This window comes from Accipiter gentilis, chromosome 30, assembly GCF_929443795.1.
Source record: "Accipiter gentilis chromosome 30, bAccGen1.1, whole genome shotgun sequence".
Taxonomy (NCBI): domain Eukaryota; kingdom Metazoa; phylum Chordata; class Aves; order Accipitriformes; family Accipitridae; genus Astur; species Astur gentilis.
In genome coordinates this window covers 16,219,124-16,242,539 of record NC_064909.1, presented here as the reverse complement: position 1 = coordinate 16,242,539, position 23,416 = coordinate 16,219,124, and the positions used below count along the sequence as shown (strand labels likewise).

The window sequence follows — 23,416 nt, the reverse complement described above, 5'->3', positions numbered from 1 at the left end:
AAGCTGTTAGCAAGCCGCTGTGTTAGCATTGAGGTACATCTGCAACATAAGTGAGCGCAGGGGATGGAGGAGGAGCAGCAGACCATGGGGAGGAGGGAGGTGGTGTGAGCAGGGAGACTGCTCGGGATATCCATGGCCAGAAGAGTCCTGGGTCGCAACTGTGCCCAGGGCATTTCTCAAGTTATTTCATTTCCACAAGTGAGCGCTTGACAGTCACTCCCTGCGAGACCTAAAGAAGGCAGAGGCTTGCCTTTCCTTGGGACCTGCTCCAAAGACCCCAGACAGATTAGGGGTGGCTTCCTACCAGCTTACACAGACGCTCCACCAGACTCCCTAAAGCTACAATGCTGAGATGGGACCAAGCTGCAACATCCAGACCTGGATCCTACCTGCAGTACTTGCTTACATGAGTGTGCACCAAAGTCTGGGGTTTTTGGACTCAGTCGTTCATTTGGAGGCCAGTGTTTAAGCAGATCTGAACAGTAGATTCATATTTAAACCGGGCAGTCACTGTGTGCCATCTGTACTTATTCCAGTCTGGAGCATGTTTGAACCCATCTTTGTTAATGTGTTTAAAGGAAAGGAGTAATTCACTTAGGAAAAATGAACATTTCACACATGCAGTGAAACCGTAGAATGGACAGACCTACTAATACATCTGCTAGCACAGCTAGGGAAGGATGCAGGAGAGAAAATCTCCCATTGTGGACTCTGTCTGCTTTACAGTCATCAAAGTGCACAGCAGGACTCTTGCCACCAAAAATCTACTTTTTCTCCAAAGGGAGGCAGTGCATCATCCATGGAGACGCTGGATTGTGGGGTGGACTTTTGGGACATGAGTGGGAGAAGGGCACCGGAAGGTGGAAAACTTGCATGTTTGGACAGGTAGTGGCACCAGAGCTTTAAAAGAGCAATTTGTTCTGTCTAACCGGAGTAGGGGCTTTCAGGTGCGCTCCCCAGAGCCACGTGGATGTACACAGACACACACGTGTGCACCATCCCCTGGGGATCTTCCTTCAGCTTGAAAGCTCTGTTGTGGATTTCAGAGTTCAGAGACAGCAGGACGTTTGTGGAGCCTGCCTTGCCTCCTGGCTCCTCCAGCAGCTTTTGTTGTGCAAAATTACATATTGCTGGATCGAAATATAACTCAAGGTCCATGCCAGTTTTCACCCTTCGTTCACACTTGCCTTCACAAAAACAAATTTTTAACTTTCCTAAGCTATAATTCCCCTTTTGTTCCTTTCCTTATGAAACAAGAAGCCCCTGGTGAGGCCCTGCATTAGCAGACTTCTAAGGGCAAGAAGGATCACTGTGATCACCTCCTCTGGCTTTTTGCATGACAGAGGCCACTGCACTGGATCCAGCGATTCCTTCCCCTAGCTCCTGTCTTCCACTTAAGATGTACCTCCACTTAAGATGTACCATCTCATAAATTAGCACTAGAAAAACCCACCACAAGCCTGGGCAAGCCACTCCTACAGTTAATTAACTTTGCTGTGCTAATTTCTAGCCTGGAGTCACTTCGTTTCACTTTCAAGCCACCGGATGCCATAGCTTTTTTTAAAAAAAAAAATTTTTTTTTTTAAGTAGATGAAAGTGCTTTTTCCTCCCAAACTTATCTGTAGATCTGATACGTTCCTGGTTCGGTACAAAGAGAGCAGATGGTTCCAGTAAGAGAAAAGCCTCAGATTTTTATTGTGAATCACTCACACATGTGAAAAAACACAGACCAGTCACACTGAGGGTGTGATACAGCCCCCTCCCCACACACACACACTTTTTACTTAGTGTCATCACCTTTCTCAGTGCTTCAAGTCACTTGGCCTTCTGGCATTGTAACAACAGCCTGGAAAAATAAGGAGTTTTACATCTCGTTGTTTTAATTAAAAGCCCCGCCAAAATTAAAAAAAAAAAAAATCAGATGGAATTCAGAAATCACCCTCAGCCAACAAGAAGAGAGAACATTCCCCTTGGGCTTGCATTTTTTAATACAATGGAAATAAATCTCATGTAATGTACCATAACAGGACAAGGGAATGGCTTCTTCTTAACAAATACTCATTTGAAAATGTGCCCAGGCCCCATGCATGCTAAGATCTATTTCTTGCAACAGTGTTCCAGCAAAACTGATTACTAATTCCAAAACTCAAATTAAAACTAACAGAGCTTGAAGGCTGGGTCTGACACGCGTTCCCTCTCTTCTGACAGAGAACAAGAGTTTTTAGCATGTGTGTGTGTGTTTAATTATGTTGTTTAACATATCCGGAATAAATTAGAAACGAGACTGAAGAAAATAATACACTTAACTACTTTTCCCTTGCAGGAATAACTTCACCAGCATTGGCTCTGGTGGCACACACGCACAGATACACGAGCTCTACATCCATCCACGCCACTGTGCAGGCAGCCCATGGGGTGACACGCACCCGGCTAGCACCGTCCTGTCCACACCGGCACGCTCTGCCGGCCACCTCTTTCAGAGCAGGGTCCTGAGGGCTGGCCACAGGTTGGCTCTCACGGATGCATCAGCAAAGACGACAACAGCTTTTAAAGCAGAATATTGCCTGCCTGACTGGGGGAGCTTCTTACCGTTACTGAACTCTGAGGCAGAAAGATTTTAAAGGGACAAAGTTATAATGCAATGGGTCTCAGAGGCATTGCCCTCGGACTGCTCCCTGCCGTGTGATGTGGGGAAAGAGGAGGGATTTCAAACACTCACAAAAGCTGGTTCAGACATATTGTGAAACACTGGAGAAAAACAAGAGACTGACTCTCAAGTAAGGAAGGAAATTATTATTCAGAAGGGGTTAAACATACATTTACTTAGTCCTGGGATCTCCTCCAACACAATTACTTATCTGAAATGGAGAAAGGAATCACGCCCAACTTTGCATCTACTGCTCTTTTTTGGACCCTCTTCCTTCTCAGCAGAGAGAGATCCTTCCTGCTCTCTGTCTCAGAGGGAGGGTCAAGTGACAAAGTGTGAGGGAGGGAAGGGGAACAGTGGAAAAGCTACACAGACAAGGAGAAAAAGAGATTGGGTGTGACAGTTGGAAGGGATGGGAAGGAAAGGGGAGTCTCTGAGGATATTAGAGCAAAAATGTGGTGACCCCTGCAGAAACAAACCTGGGAACCCCAAGCACCCACCATATCCTGCATTAAACAGCTTAAAAGTCAGCAGCAAAGGGTGTGTCTCATCTCCCTCCAGCACTCATTCACGAAAGCTGTCAAGCAACTATTATAATCAGGTACTCAATGGTGGCAAATGCTACTGACAGCTAATTACACTTTGCATAAAGATTTATGTCAGAGTACAGACATAATTTCTTTCAATGGCTTCTGATATTTTTCACTGAGTAGAAAGTGGAAATAGGCAATTAGAACCTTGTCTACTTCATAGCTGAACTATCCACCTTCTCCTCTCCACCCATTTTCTCAAAACATTTCCATTACATGTTGGCTCAGCTGGGTTTCTGTACTTTAGGAAGAGCAGCTGAATTTTCTCAAACACTACAAAGAATACCAGAAAAGCCAAAAAGCCAGCAGCCCTTCTTCCCCTGTTTCCTCTCAAACACTCCAAACTATCAAGGTACATGTCATCTCACCCATAACATTCAATATATGCTACAGTAACACAGCACTCCTTCCTTCTAAGAACCTGTCATTCACATATTTGGAGCACTGTAAAAACTTCAGGGAGTCAGTTCCAGAATTGTCTTATAATGAAGGAAAGAGTGAGTTTATTAGTTCTCCTTGCATTCAGAGAAAAAACAGATGAGAGCGTACTGCTTTTCAGCAGCTTGCCCACAGTAACAGCAAACTGCAGATGCAGCGGAGGGACCTGAACTTGGGCATCCCAAACCCCAGATGGACAACAGCTCCTTGTACATACAATGAGTGAAAGCCTTGAGTATCTCAGAAAATCAAAACCAAAGCCAGCACTCTGGCAACCCTCTAGGAGATTACTTTCCTAGTGGCATCTTGCATGACCTTCTGCTCCAGTCAGTCAGTGAAGTACTCCCTTTTGGCTATTTATTAAGTCAATTTTCTCATCATTTTGCATACATAGCATAGGACAGTTCCAGATACCTTTTTTCTACCTCATTTAACAGCAGCATACAGTAACTATAGAGTCCTCCTCATCTTAGAATCTCCACTCCCACTTGATCCAATTACTTCTGACAACTTACCGTTTTACTATGAGGCTCTTTCTAGGATGGCAAACTCATCTTTTCTTTCCCTCCAGGTAACATTAAGGACAGGGACTCTAATTTATTCTGTCTCTCCCAGAAAAATCCCTCTCAGTGTGTCTGTGGTGCTTTTCCAGCACTACTACTTGTATTTCACCTGCTTGATCTTGCACTAAGTAGAACAGCAAAGTCATGTTTTACCTGCAATGCCTCCGGTGTAACTCTCCAGCCAAGACCAACAGAAAGACAGACAGGCTGGCACTATCCCCATTCTCCTTTATAGGGCAGCTTTTGCCACGCCTTAAGTAAACGTAACCAAGTTGAAGTCAAGTTCAAGGCCAAAAGCAAGCAATCTGACTCAGGTGTAACAGTTTCATACAGATACCATACCGTGGAGATAGATATATATATATACACACACTTCTATTAGCCATCAACAATGAATTGTCTATCAACCTATGTCAGTTGATAGTTTCCTGTGGCTAACTGTGGCTTCAGTCGCCATTATTCTTATAAGAAAACAGGATTAGTTTGCACCTCCCACACTTTCACATTATCTGTTTTCCTCCTCACACCACCAGGAAATGCAGCAATCATGCTGGCCTGGCAGGACTCACCACAAGAGAAGTTATCGGTGCTGTTTGTCATTCTTTCTGCAGCAGTAAAAGCAGCGGATACTTTTAGGCCAATGCCTGTTAGCATTTACACTGGGCTTTTACTTAGAATTCCACATCAGTTCAATCACTTGGGCAGTTCATTTCCTCTGGGACTGCCTAAGGAAGTAACAGTTATCCATATAGTTAGGAGACCTAGGGGACTGTCCTCTGTTATCCTAAAGCCCAAAGCCAAAGGATTAAAGAGTGTCTAGCAAAAATATGGGAAGGAGGAGGTTATTTCATTCTGGGGAAGCCAAACTGAGATAGCCTAAAGCAGCCCAAAACTCAAGAGAATGGGTGCAGCACATTCTCAGGGACACATTCCCTAGCAGCAATCCTAAGTGTATTCCTACAGCCTACAAACATGTTTTTGAAGAAAAGGCCCTTGTTGTCCTGGTAGACAGCAAGCTGAACAAGAGCCAACAAGGCACCCTTGCAATGAAGCAAACCAACAGCATCCTGGGCTGCATGAGCTGCAGCATAGCCAGCGGGTCAAGGCAGGGGATGCTTCCCCTTTGCACAGTGCATTTGAGACCGTGTCTGCAGTACTGTATCCAGTTTTGGGCTGCCCACTGTAAGAGGGGCACTGAAAGTGCAGCAAGTCAAGCAGAAACCCAACAGGATGGTCAGGAGGCTGGAGTACACAGCGTGAGAGAAGAGGCTGAGAGAGCTTGCCTGCTCAGCCAGGAGAAAGAGACCTAACTGCAGTCTCCCACTATCCAAAAGGCAGTTACAGAGAAGCTGGAGCCAGACTCTTCTTGAAGATGCACAGCACACAGGCAGAGGCAATAGGCACAAGTAGCAGCAAGGAAAATTGCACATGGTTGGAGAGAAAAAAAATTCTTTAGGATGGTTCAGCCCAGGAACAGATGCCTGAAGAGACTGGAGCATCTCCACCCTTGGAGACATTCAGCTGGACGAGGCCATAAGCAATACCACCTAACTTGGAAGTCAACCGTGCTTTGAGCTGGAGCAGGACTCAAAGACCTTCTGAGGTCCCTTCTCAGAAAACTATCTCTATGCTTCACTGTTTCTGGAGCTGCAGCTCATGGGGCAGCATCCAGGCTGGTTTCAGGCCAGCTGAGCCACGTGCAGGTGGGACGCAGCAGTGGCAGCACAGAAATCCACAGTGGTTGCAAAGGTCAGCTGAAGACCTGCCTGCTTAGTGCACTTCAAGCACTGTGCTAAGGCCTCACTGCTGCCAATACAAAAGGAAAACAAGCTCAGGTTATGGCTGCACGTACACAGCAGGTTAGGTACTTAGCCCAAGAAATCACCCTCTCTTTTTCAAGCTACCCAGCTTATTCATCAAAAGAAAAGTTACTCTGCAGTGAATGTTCACAAAATTTAGCTTGGGGATTAACAGAAAAACTTACCAATGCATAGCTCTTTCTTTACCTAAAGTAACAGAATCACCTGGGCTCAGAAATTTCTTCAGAACAAGACTTTCTACTTGGACTGCAGTGGGATGCTAGCAGCTCCCATAGCAGCTGCTCCCTAGGAGCTAAAAGAGATGAGAACATCGAAGTGCTCATGAAAAAGACAGTTCAGCTTCTTCATCAATAGTTAGTTTAGTTCTGTGGGTCTAAAAGCTGTGTACTGCATCCTGCCTGCTCACATTTTAGGGCTTTCATTTCCTCGTAAGATCTCAACATTTAGCAAACTCTAATAGGAAATGCATCAGTGTAAATTAGAGCAAAACCTGGCCCAGAGAGCAAAACAGGTGCAGTTTTCCTTTAAGAGATGTTTTCCACAACCGCTACATAAATAAAAGCTGATTGCACCAGAAGCAGGGAGCAAAGATTTCCTCATTGCAGGAAAGGAGCTCTGGGGTGATAAATGCCAGTGCTGCTAGCTCATATGACAGCACACGTGCTGTTAATCGCCTCCTCTCTGGGGAAACGACAGGTATATTCCCCTCCAGGTATGGTGATTCATTGTCTGGAACTGATATCTCTGCTTAAATGGTGGATTAACATGATTTAAGAAATATTCATTGCAAAGTTGATTAGAAAGCACCATCACCAACCTGGCAGGAGATTTCAGTTATTGCAGCATGACACCATTTTGAGATTGTCAGCTTTTCTGCAGAAGGCTCTATTGATGTGTCCATTTTCACAGTGGCTCCAGAGAAGGAAACCCAGAAGGCTGAGGGATTTATGTGCAGTAATGAGCCTTTGGATTATTTGCTCTCCTAAATGTTTGTGGAATCCTGCAAGGGGGGAAAAAGAAAACCAAAAAAAAAAAAAAAGTGAGACATTTGAGTGAAAAGCACAGGGCTGTCCATTGGGAGATCAGGGGTGCTTTCTGCTAGTGGCACCCTGTAAGATTGTGACAGATGCAACATTGCCCTGACTTGAGGTTTGCTTTTGCAGAGCAGGGACATTAATCCACCTCAGGGTAGCCGCGCAGTTTAATCCACTCATGAGCAAAAGATGCTGAGGGATCACTGGAAACTCAAAACTGCTTCTATGCTGTCAGTTACCACCTCAGAGCTGTTAAAAGCACAAATAAAGGAAGGCCCCTACGCTTAGGACCAACAGCTGCCGTGCATGCCTTCCTCTGGTCCAGCAGGCACAGGCACCAAAGACCAAATACCAGAAGTGGTGTTGAACCCACGTTTTCTGTGACGTTGGCATAGCTTGTGAGGTCTCAGCTGGCACCACAGAATTTCACGTATTTGGGGATTTAACAAATCTTTATTCCTCTCTGCCCTGGGATAAAAAAATGCACAAACCCAGGGCTTCTTTTAAAGGAGATTTTAAACTAAATATATTTATCTTCTCCCTGCCGTTGCCCAGCTTTCCTGAGGGCAGACTGCTGCTCTGCATAGCCAGCAGCCTCTCTGAAGCACAGAGTTTTGTATCATCTTTCAGCGGGGTGGGGGGGAACAGCACAATTTTGCCCAAGTACTGGTGGAGGTTTTGGCATTAAGAAAGGCAACACTCCTCACTCCACCCACAGAGCTTATGTGCTGAAGTATTAAGACTGCTATCTTTTGCAACATTCCAGACATATGTCTTTATTTCTTACTTCCGCTGCTTTTACCCCTATGAAGATCACACTCTTTTTAGCAGAAATACTCCTAATTTACACCATGGTAAGTAGAATTAACAGGCTTATAATTTTTCCAGGGTGGTGAACTCAACTACGTTTTGTGCAAAGCAGGAATCTTCCTTCAGTCACCTTTACATGTGCTGCAGAGATTGGGTGTCCCACTGCATTTGCAATACAGGGCTAATGGAAGAACGCTATCAATCCATTTCATTTCCTCATTCATAATTTTGTATATAGGTCAAGTGTTACCATTTATTTGCTTCTCTTAGACAAGATGCAGGGAGGCTATGAATAATATTATTCACAGACAATCTCCTTTGCTGTGTGTTTATGCACTCATATTTCTGGCAGGACCTGCCCTTCTAAAGCACAAACTTTTATGACTGTATAAACTATCAGGCAAATAGCAAAGTCCTACTTCAACATCTGGTTTTACCCACTCTTCACCCACAAGCTGCCCCTCAGTGCAAATTCACTATGAGCTGCAGCACTTTGCCATATTCACATATGAATCATTTTGCTCATAAATGAAGTACAACTGCTGCTGGAGTGAAATGTGGCAGCTGCTTAACAGTACATAATGAATCCGCACAGCTAGATCCTACTGCCACTTGAGGGAGGGGGGATTTGGTGTGAAAAATATATCTCTCTGGAGCCCTATTTTCAGAAGAAATATCCACCGGCTTCAGAACTACAGTGGCAATTCTTCAAGAATAAAAATAAAAAGAATAAAAAAACCCAAGCAGCCTGCTACCGACACCCATATTAGCACTAGAATTTCCCAGCGGAATATTTCTCCTTCAGAGAAATGCCAATCTGTCAAACATGAAAGCCACTAGCAATGAATTTTCACCATGAGAAAGACACAATACATTTCAATAATGCCACTAGGCTCCATTTTGACTTTGGAATAGTCTCATTTTTTGCTTATGAAAAACCCATCACTTCAGGATCCTCTCTGTATAATCCAAAAGGTTTAACATTGCAATGTAAAAAAGATTCCAAGTGTTATTGCAATAGCTCACTACATTCAGTCTGACATTATTTTTCCAAACGTGGTTTCCCAGGAAATTTCAGACTTTTTTTTTTTCATTTGAATAAGGAACAGAATATGAAACCACTTTGAAAGTCCTAAACCTCTACAAAACTGAAAGCCCAGTTTGGCCCCTCAGCAGCTAGCACTGAAACTCTCCATGAGAATGAGCCCGTCCCATCATCGTGAGTAATATCAAAGGATTTTTTTTAAACAGAGCTGTCATGACATTACCCTTGCGAGTGACATGGATACCCTTTCATCTGGTCATACCACTGCTGTTTTGCTTTACCAAACTTTGCTAGTAACTGCTTAGTAAGGTTAAGTAAGTGCACTGAGTAAGTAAAGGAACACTTTTGCCCTTCTCACCATGGTGTCCCTCATCTATCTCTTCATAAATGAGTATTTGGTTTCATGAAACAGCAGGGACTCCATTAGAGCCAGACCTTTGTGGCGGGCATGTCAAAATGAAGTTCTTGTTTTCATCAGCATATTAGCCCTTGTTTGGCATTTCTGCATCCAGCCCTTGTTAAAGCCCGGTAGGCAGGAGATAATTTTTTTCACGCTTTTTTGTTTTGTTTTTGTCTTGGTGTGAACAGATTGCAACAGTCTCACATTTGTTTGTTTTTCAGAAACATTCCTGCCATCCTCTAATGAAGAATCCTTGGCCTGCAGATCATTCATAGACAGTTTACTAGAAACATTTGCAGTGCACAGTTCTCGCCTCAGTCTTTGCTGACTAGTGGCATATATTGCACAGCACAGCTTCTTCTTCCTTGACATCCTGTCATTTGTAAGGTGCCAACAAGGATGCGCTGACGGTATTCCAGTCAGATAGGCAATTTGCTGTCCACTTTTCCTCCTTGTTCCCACAAGACATCCAACACCTAGAAACAGTAAAGGCTGCAATTTGAAACAAGCCAGATAGCTGCTCTAGTATTCCATGTTCTTCAGCATATACTCAAAACCTGAAAATGGGGTTACTATCCAAATCAGGGCAGGGGGAGAAGAGGCATCTGAAGCTAATTATGGCAAACCTGAGGTGGCTGGAAGACACAGACATAGCAACCTAGCCATGTCCTGTAAGAAGCCCTTGTGGAGCTTCTCCATCACACAGTAAGCATGTTGTATGATGACAGTGTTGGTTATTGTTCAAATATATTGGTTCTGTGAAATACAAATGAGAAGGAGAAACTGAATTAATTTCTCAGACTGACATTCCCATCAGCAAATTCCTGGAAATTTAAAAGTTAAAAAAACAGCAGGCAGATGTTTTTGAGGACTCTGGCTTCATCTTCTCTTGATCCAAAAAGAAGTGACCTCATCCAAAGAGATAATACCCAAAAATACATAGCTGCAAGGTACCTAGCAGTTTAAAAAGCAAGACTGTCTTGAAAGAGGATGGAGAGCAAGCCAAGACACAGAAACTTGCTGGTAATGTCTGGAAAAAGCACGTTTATCTCAGTTCCCATGTTAGGTAAGACAGGGACAGGTCTTTGCCTCTGGAACAGAGCAGCAGGCAGTTCTCCTTGCAGCCCCAGTGAGCAAAGGCACAAGGGTCCCAGGATCATGCTGTTTCCCTGGAATACACAGGGTTCCTAAAACAGGTATTTGTAGCATTTGGATAAATTCTGAATGTGCCCCACTGCAGCTAGGAGTTACCATCCATTGCTCTCGATAACTAGAGACCCATTTGGTCTCTAAGAACAGTTTTGGCCAAAAGAGTCATCTCACAGCTTTCGTAACAGCATCAGCACTTGCCAGTATCACAGGGCCAGGTAGTTAAAAAAAACAAAACAACACAACACACTAAAATATTACCAGCCTGAGTACAGTCATATTTTCTGATCCTGATGACTTTATAGCCAGATGCCTCTGAGCTTGCTCATCTGACTGACAGCAAGTAAAAAAACAAAACACCACCCATAAGGAAAGCAGCTCAGCTTATTCTTGAGGCTATACCTGTGCAACACTGTTCAGCAACATTGCTTCAGCTCAAACCAAAGGAGAATATGACCCTTTATTTGAAAGGCATAGGAAGGGCGGCAAAGCCATGAAGAAAAGCTCCAGACAGAAGTGGACTCCACCAGTAACCAAGGCAGTTTTGCTGCTGAAGGTTACTGTCAAGGGAAGAAGTGAAAAAAGCAACAAGATTTTGTATAGAAAGACTTCAGGGATTTACCTAGAGGAACTTTTAATACCAGTAGAGACTTGGGAGGAAAGAGTATTTGTTCTTTTGCAGTATGGCTCTGGTGGGTGCTCTAGCGCCTAGAACACATGAAAAGACTGAAGCCCATCCAAGCCGAAAAAGAAGCAAAGACCATGTGGTGAAGGTCTAGAGACCAAGTGGAGAATTTAAGGCACAGAGCCCAGTGGTGCCTTTCCTGGGGCAGTCATCCTGAGCAGCATGGCATCAGGGCTCAACCTGGGTTCAGACATACAAATGGCTAAATGCATGATGGAGAAAACTGTCCACCCCAAATTCTGCTTTCCAAGAACCGTGAGGGGCCAGCTGTGACCTGCATGAACAAATATATCGGCACATGCCACCGCAGCATCCTCAAAAAGAAAGAGTTTATGCGTTTGCTTTCATCTTCCAGACTGTTGCCACATGCCTGTGGTGCATCAGGGCTGGCACGTCATTTTCCACGCTGGCCCTTTACTGTAACCTCTTTCCCCGTGCTGTGCTGGCAGCAGGCTCCCATTACGTGCATGAGCAGCTTCAGAGCAGCTCCGGCCCTGAGCTCTTTTGTCAGGATGAAAGTCTCCTCTCAGAGCTGCACAACATGCTTTGATAACGCAGGACTGCTCTCTTGGCTCTGCTCTATCAGTACACAGAGCAATGAGGATTGGTACTATATCTGAGGTATTAATTAAATACCTTAAATAGATAGATAAGGCATTTAGCTAGGGCTCAGTGCACACAGGGAGAGCAAGATACCAGTACAGAGAACAGCATATGGTCCCTAGTGAACAACTCTGACACTTTTCATTAACATTTCAACTAATGTTCTTCCCTGGTTACCTGTATTCTACAACGTGTTAAGGAAGTGTATCATAGATTGCATTTAACTTTTCCAGCCAAACTGCACTATATTTCTAAACACCTGCTTCTTGGGGGAGGAGGAAGGGGAGGACTAAACCCTAGAAAACTTCTGTGCTCAAACACAGGAGGCTATGGGTAACGGTCACAAACCAGGATAGAAACAGGGCCAAAATACAAAACAAGAATGTAAATAGTAGGGCAGAATCTCAGGTATTTTACAGAGGATCACTTCTGTGAAAATTATTCCATCCAGTAAAAAAGTGTAAAATGCAAAGCAGTGTCTTAAAGGGAAGAAGGACACTGCTGGAGTGGACAAGGCTCAGCAGACTGGCCCCAGGGTGAGACAGTCTTGGAAATGGTTGCTCCCCATTGAGGTGAGTAAAACTGGTACAATACCATGCTGGGAAGCACCCAGGAGAGTCTGAAAATAGACTGGAAAGCAACACAATAGTGCCTCAATTCCTACTGCATTTTTAGTTTCCACATTTTCTGGAAAAGAACATGTTAATTTTAAATTTGGTGAGCTTATTAGAAACTCTCAGACCAAATCACTAATATCACTATACCAGCACTAATATAAAAGAGGGTTTAAGATGGAGCAAGAGGTGGATGAGAAGCTGTCACATCCCCTTCCCCCGATGAGAAAGGTCCTTCTCCCAGTCATCTAATTTCCTCAGCTACTCTGATGCTGGTAAGCCATGGAGATGCAGAAAGAGAGTGAGTATGGAGCAGAGCTCAGCAAAGCAGCTCTCCTGACTCACTAATGGAAAAGAAAAGGCAACACCATCCTAGCAGCATCCAAGAACAAATCAGGGACCTTGACTCTGCCACAGGCAACCATCAAAAGTTTGTTCTCTGGAGCAAGAAGATGAGACACTTTGAACTTAAAAACAATGGATGCTGGGACCTCTCTGTACTGTCACATTTTGTTCACTAATGTCAGATAAGACTCTGAGGCAATACTGAATCAAGCCCTGTGTTTACTGCATCCAAGAGAAAACTCTGTATAAGCATGTGTGTGATGTGCTGAAATGAAGACTAAGCTATTTCTCTCCTGCAGTCTGAATTTCAATTACTGCGCTTGTTGCAGCGTACTGAGACCAGGCCTCGGTAGCCATTAGCTGGAGAATAAAACTATAATGTGTTTGACCCAATATATGTCCTAGTGAGTGACAGAGAATGGTATTGAGGAGGAAATACTGAGGGCTGTGATGGATCAGATTCCTGGAACAAAGAATTACCTTCCTCTTCTCCACCCCCTTTATATCCTCCTGCCAGAGCACCAGGGATGGTCCTATTAACTATGGGCTACAGAGAGTATTGCAGCATCTTGCAAGGAAGTCACAAAGACAGGTTTCATACTAAATAACTGGACTGTCAGAGAGAGACAGAGAGAAGAGGACAATGCATTGCTGGCAGATAAAAACCTGAAAATTATATAGTAGAGATACCCCATCCTGCAGCTTCTTTGGGGCTGCAGGCTGCGATTTATTATGTGTGTACAGTCTCATACAATAAGACTTTGATCCCTGACTGGAGCTTCTAGGACCTCTGTAATCCAAACAGTAATAACAAACAATTACTCCATGTCAGAATGATGAATGATTAAAAACATTTTATTGTGTTTTAACAATTGGGTATATAAAAAGCACAGGGAAGTTTCAGAACAGTTAATCTTTAATTGTTTTTTTTTTTATTAACCAAACCGGCTTAATAAATCTCTGGGCATTTCGTTAATGAGCACAGTTATGTGCTATGGAAAAGCCAAGTGATTATCATAAAAATTATGTTTTATGAAGATTTCTATGCCTTTGTTTTACTTGCTGTGTTACCAGGCCTGCAACACAGGCCACAGAGCTACAGTGTGGATATACAGTCACTTTTTAAACTCACCCACCTTTCAAGTACGCTCCCTTTGCCCTTTTTGCCACTACCACTGGTGGCAGTTTAGAGGCAGGTTGGACCCTGTTATCTCATTCAACAATGAGCAATAAGTGAGGAGCAGAGTTCAACAGCTCCTCATCACTACTCACAATGGACAACCCTAAAGTCAGTGGCTGGGACTGCCTGGGTTTCCAAATAAAGTCACGCACAACTGCCAGCTGGCTTCAGAATCTAACCCAAAGGTCACTGACTGACAGAGCGATTCTACAACTTCAGCATACCTTGGAGCGCACCTTTTGGGACAAGGCAGCAGCACCCTAGCCCTGCCTGGGGTCAATTGGCCACATCACGAATGAGCCATGGACACCAAGGCTTCATCCCTACTGTTAAATACAACGGAAGACATCAATGGCCTGAGTTTGGCCCTAAGGTCAAGTGGTATGTGTCCATACCACAAACTTACTTTCTCCCCAAAGGCAGCAATCTGATCCAGGCTGGCAGGGGATCGGCATATGCAAACTGCCATCTGGTAAATAATAGTGCTTCTTTGCTAGCCAGCAAAAACAACCTTTTGGGGTTAGTTTCGGTCCTGAAGAAAAGCCGATATGCCTGAACGTTTCCCCATTTCCTTTCATCTGCATCTATATCAATAGCTCTAACACAAAATGCTGCATCCCCCTGCCAGCCTGACCTTGCTCTTTATTTTCACCATTCCTCTCCAGGCCTTGCCTAATGCCTGCCCTCACACCTACATCTGTGCAAAGCCATTTATTAAAGCTTGTGTCAAGAGTGCTCGAAATATAAATATTTGCAAGGACTGGGTCCACTGAGTCTACCTGCTGACTATTACCTAGGGTTGCGTTCCTCATGGACAGCAAATTGGGTGTCACCAAAGCATAGGAAAGTTGACTTGTGTTGCTGTCAGCATCTGCAGTAGGTATTAGAGCCTGAACTGTGGTGCCCAAAGAAGAATTATAGCTAATGCAACACCCAGAAAGCCTCATTAGCACCAAACCAAACACCGGGCTTCAGCCAGAGCTTGGATTTGACTCACACATCGATCTGTTTACTCTTGACTGAATAAACCACTTACAAACACCTCCAACCAGCCCTATAGCCTAGACAGTAAAGCAGGGCAGGGCCAGGCCACAGGGTGTTCTGCCCCAAAGTCACACCAGCACCTTTGATTTCACAGAAAGTTACACCAGGTCTAAACTCCACCCTTGCACATAACCAGGCATCTCCCACTGATTTCACTATCTCTTCCCCCGGTGACCAAGATGACATATTGCCAGAAGATGACTGTGTCGTGGCAGTCTGAGAGTGCCTTTCATAATGGCAACAGCAAGGTAGTTCAGCAAGGCTGTGGACATCCCCATTTGAAAGGTAGGTCAATGGGCTGGCATTCAGTGAAAGTGGTTTATAATCCCCCTGTTGTTTTTCTGAGGAATTATCTTTCCTCTTTTTCAAAGGCTTTGTTTTTTCCCAGGTTCCTGCTACTTTCATGTTACTTTTCTACAAATGTGCTTCTATGTAATTTTACTGGCAAGAATATATTCAAAAATAGTATTCTAAGCAAAACTTTCAGTCACAGAAAATAGATTGACCATTGTGTTGACCGAATCACTGAAAATAGACTGAGTTTCTATCATTTGGGTGAAAACACACAGCACAGAATTTCTACATCAACAGACTAGTATAGTGTCTAGTCTGTAGCTAATGAGATGCAGAGAGCTTTGCTAGGAACAGGCCTTATTAGAGAAGGCATTCATACCAAAACAAATCATCCCCTTCCACATGGTTCTTTTTCTGGTAAAAGGGAAGAAATAATGTGACAGAGGCTGATAACTTTGCTCAGGGTGCTCCTGCAAGATACTCAGATATGGCAAGGCAATGCACGGATCAAAAAGCTATCCCTGTTGAAAGAAGCTTGAGGGAAGTCCGCTGCTATCATTTGCCAATAAGCAGCCCACAGCTGTTTCTTCCTAACTCTGGATCATATTTTTAAGGCATAGGCCAACCACTAAGGATTTTAATGACTTATTATTTTTAGTAATACAAAACACTTAAAGGTCACACTCATTTTAGACAGAAAATAGAAACACATCAACTACCTTAGTGCATTCAGACCAGCTAATCAACACATCAGCACAGCCAGGATTTTGAATCTCCAATACCTTACTTTGAGCTGCTCACAGTCAGAAAAATTCATAAATCAGAAATGACTAATGGCTGTATTCAGCAAATAATTTCAGACAGCCAATGAATTTGAGAAGCCCTCAATCTGTCCATAGGAAGATCAGAAACGATAAGAAGAGGTGACTTTGGCTGTCCTTCTCTGGGAAGTGATTTACTCATAGGAAACCCCGGTTGTTTGGCTCCCAGGACAATGGCCCTGAGGAGCTGGGCAAGCCTGGGTCCAGCTCAGGGCATGCTATTGGCAGTAATAGCAGTTGCCCTACAGAAGTCCTCAGGAAAATGTTTGCAGAAGCTACCATGTTTATTTAAAAAAACCCCAACAAACCAACTCTATCACTCCATCTTCTGTGTTGGCTCAATCTATCAGGAAAAGAAACATCTGCTCCTGCAGTGGCTGGCTGATCTCTCCGCTGAACCGCACGCATGGCAATAACAAAGCACTGTGAGGTTTTAAAATTAAATTTGCTATGAGATTCAAATCAGGCAGTTCTGCAGTAGTTGCTGTAAAGCCACATACGCCCAATTAACAGCCGGCCGTTGGGCAGCCACAGCACTGGCACCGCAAGCTGACTCCAACGCCTCAGGCCCGTTCCCTGGCTTCAGGAGAGCCCCCCTTTGGGTCTCCCCTCCAATCTTCCCCTAGACCAGGCTGGGGGCCAGGTTCAGGGCAGTAGCCATCCCAAGGCACCCAGGCTCAGGGGATCAGCTAGAGGATTTCACCTTTGGGATGACAGCGCAGCTCTGATGGACACCAGCCGCACGCGTGCTGAATAACACCGCTCCAAACACTCCAGCTCGTCTGCCCACTTCCCCGGGAGGCCCATGGGCAGCTGAGAGATGAGTTACAGCTCTCAGCTTCCTCTGGCTTGGGGAAGATCACTCTCTGCCCCCATGTAGCCCATGTAGTGTGTACCCGGGGCAAGGCGCTGGTGGCTGGCGGCCATGAGCCGTGAGGAGAGAGGCCGGGGCTGCCCCGTGCCAGTCAGGGCCAGGCCCGCAGCAGCCCCGCGGCAGGGCCCAGCCCAGCCCCTCGGACAAGATTGTGGCACCCCAGGGAAAACGTGCTTAAGGAAGGATGAAATGCCACAGAGCGAGGAAAAAAAAAGTGAGAGAAACGGCCCTGCAGAAGATGATCAGAGAAGGGAGGAGGGGAGGAGGAGCTGCAGGCACTGGGGCAAAGATGGCCTTTCCCTTCCCCGCCTCCCCTGCTCCCCCAAATCACTCAACAGGGAGAAAGTCTTGTATCAGCCAAAATCCAAATCTCACCAGCCCTTTCCCTGGCTCTCCAGAAAGGATTGCCTGGGAGGAAGGGAGGACAGGGCATCCTTGCCATGGGGCAGCTCAACACCTGGGAATCCTCCTCATGGAGGATTCCTGGGCGGAATCCCCCCCGCCCTGGGCAGCGCTCCTGACAGCCCTTCCAAACCGCCACGCACCGTATCCCTTTCTGGTGACAGAAAGCAGCACCCGTGTCCGCATCACCCGTGAGAGACCACACACGAGCCAGAGTACAGGTAACTGCGCATGTTTAAATCCTACAGGCGCACGGAGCAAAGACGTGTCCGGGGAAACCTGCCTCTTCGCGCGAGGGACATTGCACGTGCAAGAACACGGGAGAGCCAAAACTCGCGAGTGCACAGGGGCCACGGCACAGCCACCAGTGCTGGGTCCGAACACCTTATTCCATGGCAAAGCACGTGCCAGATCCGCTCACAATTTCCCCTCCTGCACAGATCTAATTAAAATGAAAAGAAGCTGCCACTCGCAGCTGGCGGATCAGCTCGAGCCAGCCGTGCGGTTCGATGCCGGGTATAGACTTTACTGTCAGATTCTCTCTAATCACCTGAGCTGTTTTACAGGACTTCCCCCCCCCCCCCCCCCTTTTTGTGGTTGTCTTGTTCAGAGCTTCGCTGCACTGGCAGAGTTCTGCCAGGCTCCTGGGCAAATCACTCACACTGCAGTCCGTGCATGCCACAGACAGAGGGTTTTCACTGGAGTTCAATGTAATTGCTAGTATTTATCACTTTAATAGCCTAATGAAGGTGAGATGTAATTAGAAAGGGTGTCAACTGGAATATGGAGTTTGTTTTACAATTATCTATACAGCAGGTAACCACTGGCACAGAACAGTGCCTTTTAAAAAGCTGGTAATATGTGGCATAAATTTTCATCACTGGGTGACTTAAAGTGACCCACAGCCGCATTCTGTAATTGCTGCCTTTCTTCCTAAGCATTTGAAAGCAAACATGAAAATATTGAGCTCCTCCTAAGGCGGCTTTTCCAACCAATGAAGATGGTTTCTGTCCATGCAACTGAGCCCATATAACTGTCACCTCAACATCATTCCCACTTGCAGAGTGATCAGCAGTGATTTTGCTTGAGTGATTTTTGTCTGTGTAAGCAAACTCACATGAATGCAACAATAATAAGAACTCCCAGCAGAGCCATTGCCATCACGGAAAGTCTCCTGAAGCACAGAGAGCCTTCTCATCACGCACACACCCCCCACTCCCACCCCCCCCCCAAAAAAAAAAAAAAATCACTGAGAATTAAAAGCAGTTCATGAAGTTGCAATCCTTTCTGTTTTACTCAAATTGCGAGTTCATAGTCAGGGTGAAGTGAGTTTTATGCAGCTGGCAGGATGGCTGACCCTTATTTAAGGCAGAGCGTCTAAAGGCACGAAAAGCACTTCCCCTGGATAATGATCTCCTGCTGCTAAATGAATACCAGGGTTTGTTGCTTGATGGATATTGTGCAGTAAAGTAATGATGGCTGATGGTGCTGTTAGCAGATAGCTTAATGCTAGTGGGAGACTCCAGATTCAGACAGTCAGAAGACTCCTGAGCCCAACAACCACAGTAAAAAGTATGACTCTCTTTAAAGAGCTAAGCTTGTTTCTGAATAACACAGTGTAGTTTTAATTTGTATAATCTCTTGAGGGCTAGTCAGATTACTGGAAGACCGATTACTTCAGAGGAACAAGCCCTTTCCTCTACAGAATGGAAGCATGTACTTTGGTACTTGGCTGATATAATGAACGTACTCTAGTCCCAGTAGCTTTCTCAAGAAGTTATAGATGTAGGATTAATAACCTGTTGTACTGGCATCCTTCTGACATTATCTAAAATGGATTTTAATTTAGTGCAGAAGACTGACAAGAGGTAATGCTGAAAATTTTAGCTCAAAAAGTCAGAAACAGTGAAGATGTAGCCTGCAGCTGTAACAGTTTGGGCTTCACCCAGCCCTGCTGCAAGATGAAAGCAGAGGGTCTTGTGCCTGCCCATGACCTGCTTCCATTCAGCTCATCGTGATAGGGTTCCCCCACATCTTGCAAACCCATAACTGGCTCTGCATAGAGCCTCCCCACTGCAGATGCAGCAGTGGGTTAAATGAGGTTAGATTCCTAAAGCACTCACAGATGACACCAGAAGCGTTGCTAGCTACTTATCAGATGACACTCCTTTCACTACTCCACTATTTAACCTTTTCACCAGACAGTAGGAAGCACTTAGGTCTTCCCGAAGCATCATCCTAATAGCTGTGAACTGAACCTCTTTCTGCATTATGTGACCAGCTATATATAGTGCTTTTGAAGAGTGTGGTCACACTCTTAACTAAGCATCAGTCTGCCTCCTGATACACACTCCCAGCCTGGTCTTCACTTCCTAGCCTAAACAACATGCATATCACTTCCAGGTGGCACTTACTGTCATGGTGACATACAAATTGAGTTTATGAAGCTCCTTAAAATTCAGGTTGAGACCTGATTCCAGCTTTTCCTGTACTTTGTGTAGCCATCTGAAGCTACACAAAGAGGACATTAAAAATGACCATTTCAGAGAGGCACCATTTTGCACACACCTTGCAGGGTTTTAGGTGCCTTCACAAAGACAGGGTAGCAGCTCAGGTACTCTCTTCCTTTTTGGTCAATTGAGCACAGTTCTTTTATATCCTCAGAAGAAAGTCTTCCTGCTTACAGTTATATTGCAGCAGACAATCCAACTTATCGTTTGGGGATCATGTATTTATTTTCTATGTGGACATCCCATACATAAGAATCAGCATAGGTTGCCCCAACAGGTGGCAATCTGCAGAAGTGAGAGGCTGCTATAATGTGGAGGCCATATGATGACAGTGATGGCTTAGAGAAAGTGATGCTGCTAATTGCAGCAATTAAACAGTAATGATATAATTAATGCAAAAATTATGTATGGCTCAAATCCAAGCTATTGGAGTGCAAGAGGTATTCATCACGCCTAGATGAAAATCATTCCTGTTGAGATGATACCAAATCTGCTTTTATGACTTGATCATGGATAATAGTTATGGAGAATTCAGGGAACAGCAACAGACTATGTTCAGCAGTAGAACTAGCTGATGGGAATGGCAATGAAACACAAAAGGACTTTAAATTTGATTGGACAAATCGAGCACTGAAGGTGAGAAGAACTGAAAAAGTCTTGCTATAGCAAGGCCCTTCAGATCCGTGCCCCAGACCAACAGCAGATATTATGCCCCACATAGCCAGATGCAAAGACTGGCTTCAGTTGCCAATACATTCAAATGGACATTTGGTATGTCCCCTTCCAAATGCATGATAAGAAACAGGACCAGAAAAGTCAACTGGTTCATTTTACTTTTTACAAAGCAACCTTTGGTGAAGAGCAGGTTTAAAGACCAGCATTGACTGCATAATCCACATCCTGCATTTCCAGTCTAGTATATTCACAAATCCCAAATTTGAGAAATGAAGGAAATTAATTGAAAGTGACATTATGAAATTTTAAGAAATTTTTATAATACTGCTTAAACTTCAGAAATCAGGTATTCCCAGATAGCTGATAAAAAAGGGTATACGTTAAAAGTAGTCTGTCTTGTTTGTTCCATGCCTGCCCCAGCTCTCAGTTCATTCTGCAGCTTGGCTTCTAAATTTTGAAAATCCACCATGTCATATTTCAAGGTATCTCCCATCATGGCCATTAGGAGGACGTATTAAAAATATGGCTGAGAAGGCCTCGTAGATTGCAAAGAAAAGATTTTTTGTGATGTTCAAAGCCAATTGTGGCAGCCCACAAATGTAGACAGTCACATCAGTCAGATGGCGGTGCCCAGTAACTCTTTCCCACATTTAGACCAAAAGACTATTGCTGCGATTGCCATTTGATTGTGCAGCAATAGCAGAACTGCAAAATGCTTAGAGTTGGTTGGCAGTGCTACAGGTCGAGAATATTGTACTTTTGTTGGTCCTACAGAAATGCTTTAGATTTGCAAAGCTGGACTGAAAATGTGGCCAGTCCCAAACCTTTCCCACAAATCCAGCCTGAAATATTACTACATTAAGTGGTAGCTTACTGGAACTATATTATTTATGCTTCCATATTGGGTACCTTAACATAGTGATAAATAAAACCAAAATGTTTGCTGTGTGTTACCATACGTTTTACTGATTGGTCTCCCTATGGACAAGGATAGAAGTCTCCAGGAAAAGGGAAGGACTCTGAGCAATCTCTAGGCTGAAAATACACAGTGCATATTAGAAAGCAGTCTAGTTGCTAGCACACAGTTTTCTTGCGTGCTTTTTGTACCATGGCCCACAAGCAATCACTTTTAACCAATCCCTCTGTGCTGAACCCAGAATCCTCTCTCTGGTTTCTTACCAAGTCACTGGGACGAAGTCACTAGGGAGTTTTGAGAGTCAAAATTAGTGTACAGCTTTGTCCTCCAGTAGCTTAAAATATTTTGGTTTATTTGTCTTTAGCTAAACATAGAAAGCCCTGAGGTCTCCAGTAAAGTGGACCTAGTATTTGTGTTCATGCAAGCATACAATATATTGGCCATTTGGCTTTATGAACATACCTTGTTTGGCGTCTAAGGAGGAGTAATCGTTTTCCATTTAGACTGTGGAGTCTACTGCTTAATAATAAATACACTCCTGACATTGTTAAATGATAGCCTGCTTCTAATAAACCCCATGCTGATCCGGGTGTTGGTTAGAGTGGGTAATTCATCTTCCTGGGCTGTTAAAACTTTAGCTGGGATTATAGAGACAACATGAATCAGACACGATCAGCATGTCCCCTGCTGGTTTGCTCATTTTCTCCCCATAACAAAATACTGGCTAGTTTTCTCTTCGCATTGCGGATCTTGTTATTAGTTGATTTCATTATTAATCACTCCTAAGGCTTGGGAAGCCTTTTCAAGGCACGTACATAATGGATCCACACTGTCTACAGCAAAAGACCACTATACTTTCATGCTCACATTTCTCCCAGGCTACTTGCTATCAAGTTGTAATCCCTTTGTGTTACTGAGTAAAGAGCCTGCAGCCACACTCTGACTCCACAAGAATGAACCAGGCACTCCAATTTTTTCCTTGATTTGCTACCAGAAAGAAAGAAAAAGGGGGAAAAAAGAGAAGGGAAAAAAAAATCATATTATCCTCAAATCTAATTATGGCCTCAATAGCTCCTGAGGATTTGGCTTTATGAAGTGGCTCATAAAAGCCTTTCTTGTCATCATGCCCACTAATACCCTTTGGTCTCATGCACTGATAAGGGCTTGTTTGAGTCATTTTAAATTAGCTGATAATATGCCGACAAGTAGGCCGCAGGATGCACCAGACAGCCAAGTACCCTAGCAAGAGCACCCTCCAAGAACAACTTGCAATGGCCTGAACAGACCTGGCTTCTCGCTCCATCGGGGTCTCACCAAAGGTAAACGGGCTCCCACTGGCTCTGCTGAGGTTGGCATTGGTCCCCTCCGGGAGCAGGCATGTCATACTAGGAAGGTATAGCACACCAAGGGCATCCGACACAAGATATCACTGCAAGCCAGGTGAGACAGGGCTCCCCAGGCCCCAGCACAGCCCTGCACACTTGATCACACAGGACACATGATTTAGAAAGCAGAGCTTTTAACTCCCCATTGCCTCACATTAAAACAGCTCAGGGCTGACCTTTTAAATCACAGACTGGATAGCACGCAGTCCCTTCACACTTATCCTCCCACTCACAGCTGCCACAAAAAGTTGAAATCAGGTTAAGGACATGTTCTTTTTCTTCCCCCAATCTAGTTACTTTTTTACAAAATCAGTGGAGGCACCATGGATTTTTCCTTCCCCTTCTGGATGGTTATGCTCTCAGGCACCTTTTGACAGCTACCATCAATTATCGTGATACATGAATATGAGACCTTTCATTTCCACAGCTGCATACAGGCAAACCAACAGAAGATTTGCTTTCTGCCACCAAAGGCAACAAGCTCAGCCGTGAATGTCACCCTGTCCCCTGCAGAACGATCAGTGCCCACCCCAGGTCTGGTCAGCCAGGGTCTTTTTCCCGTTGTCTCAGGG

General features: G+C 44.6%; 1 protein-coding gene across 1 annotated transcript in view; it reads right to left on the bottom strand.

Annotated features, from left to right (window-relative positions):
- Nucleotides 1–6,959, bottom strand: part of LOC126052814 (calpain-13-like) — a 50,550-nt gene extending 43,591 nt beyond the window's left edge. Inside the window, exon 1 of the mRNA XM_049834014.1 lies at nucleotides 6,876–6,959. Coding sequence (XP_049689971.1) covers nucleotides 6,876–6,959 — 84 coding nt within the window. The remainder of the gene's footprint in view (nucleotides 1–6,875) is intronic.
- Nucleotides 6,960–23,416: the final 16,457 nt, after the last annotated feature.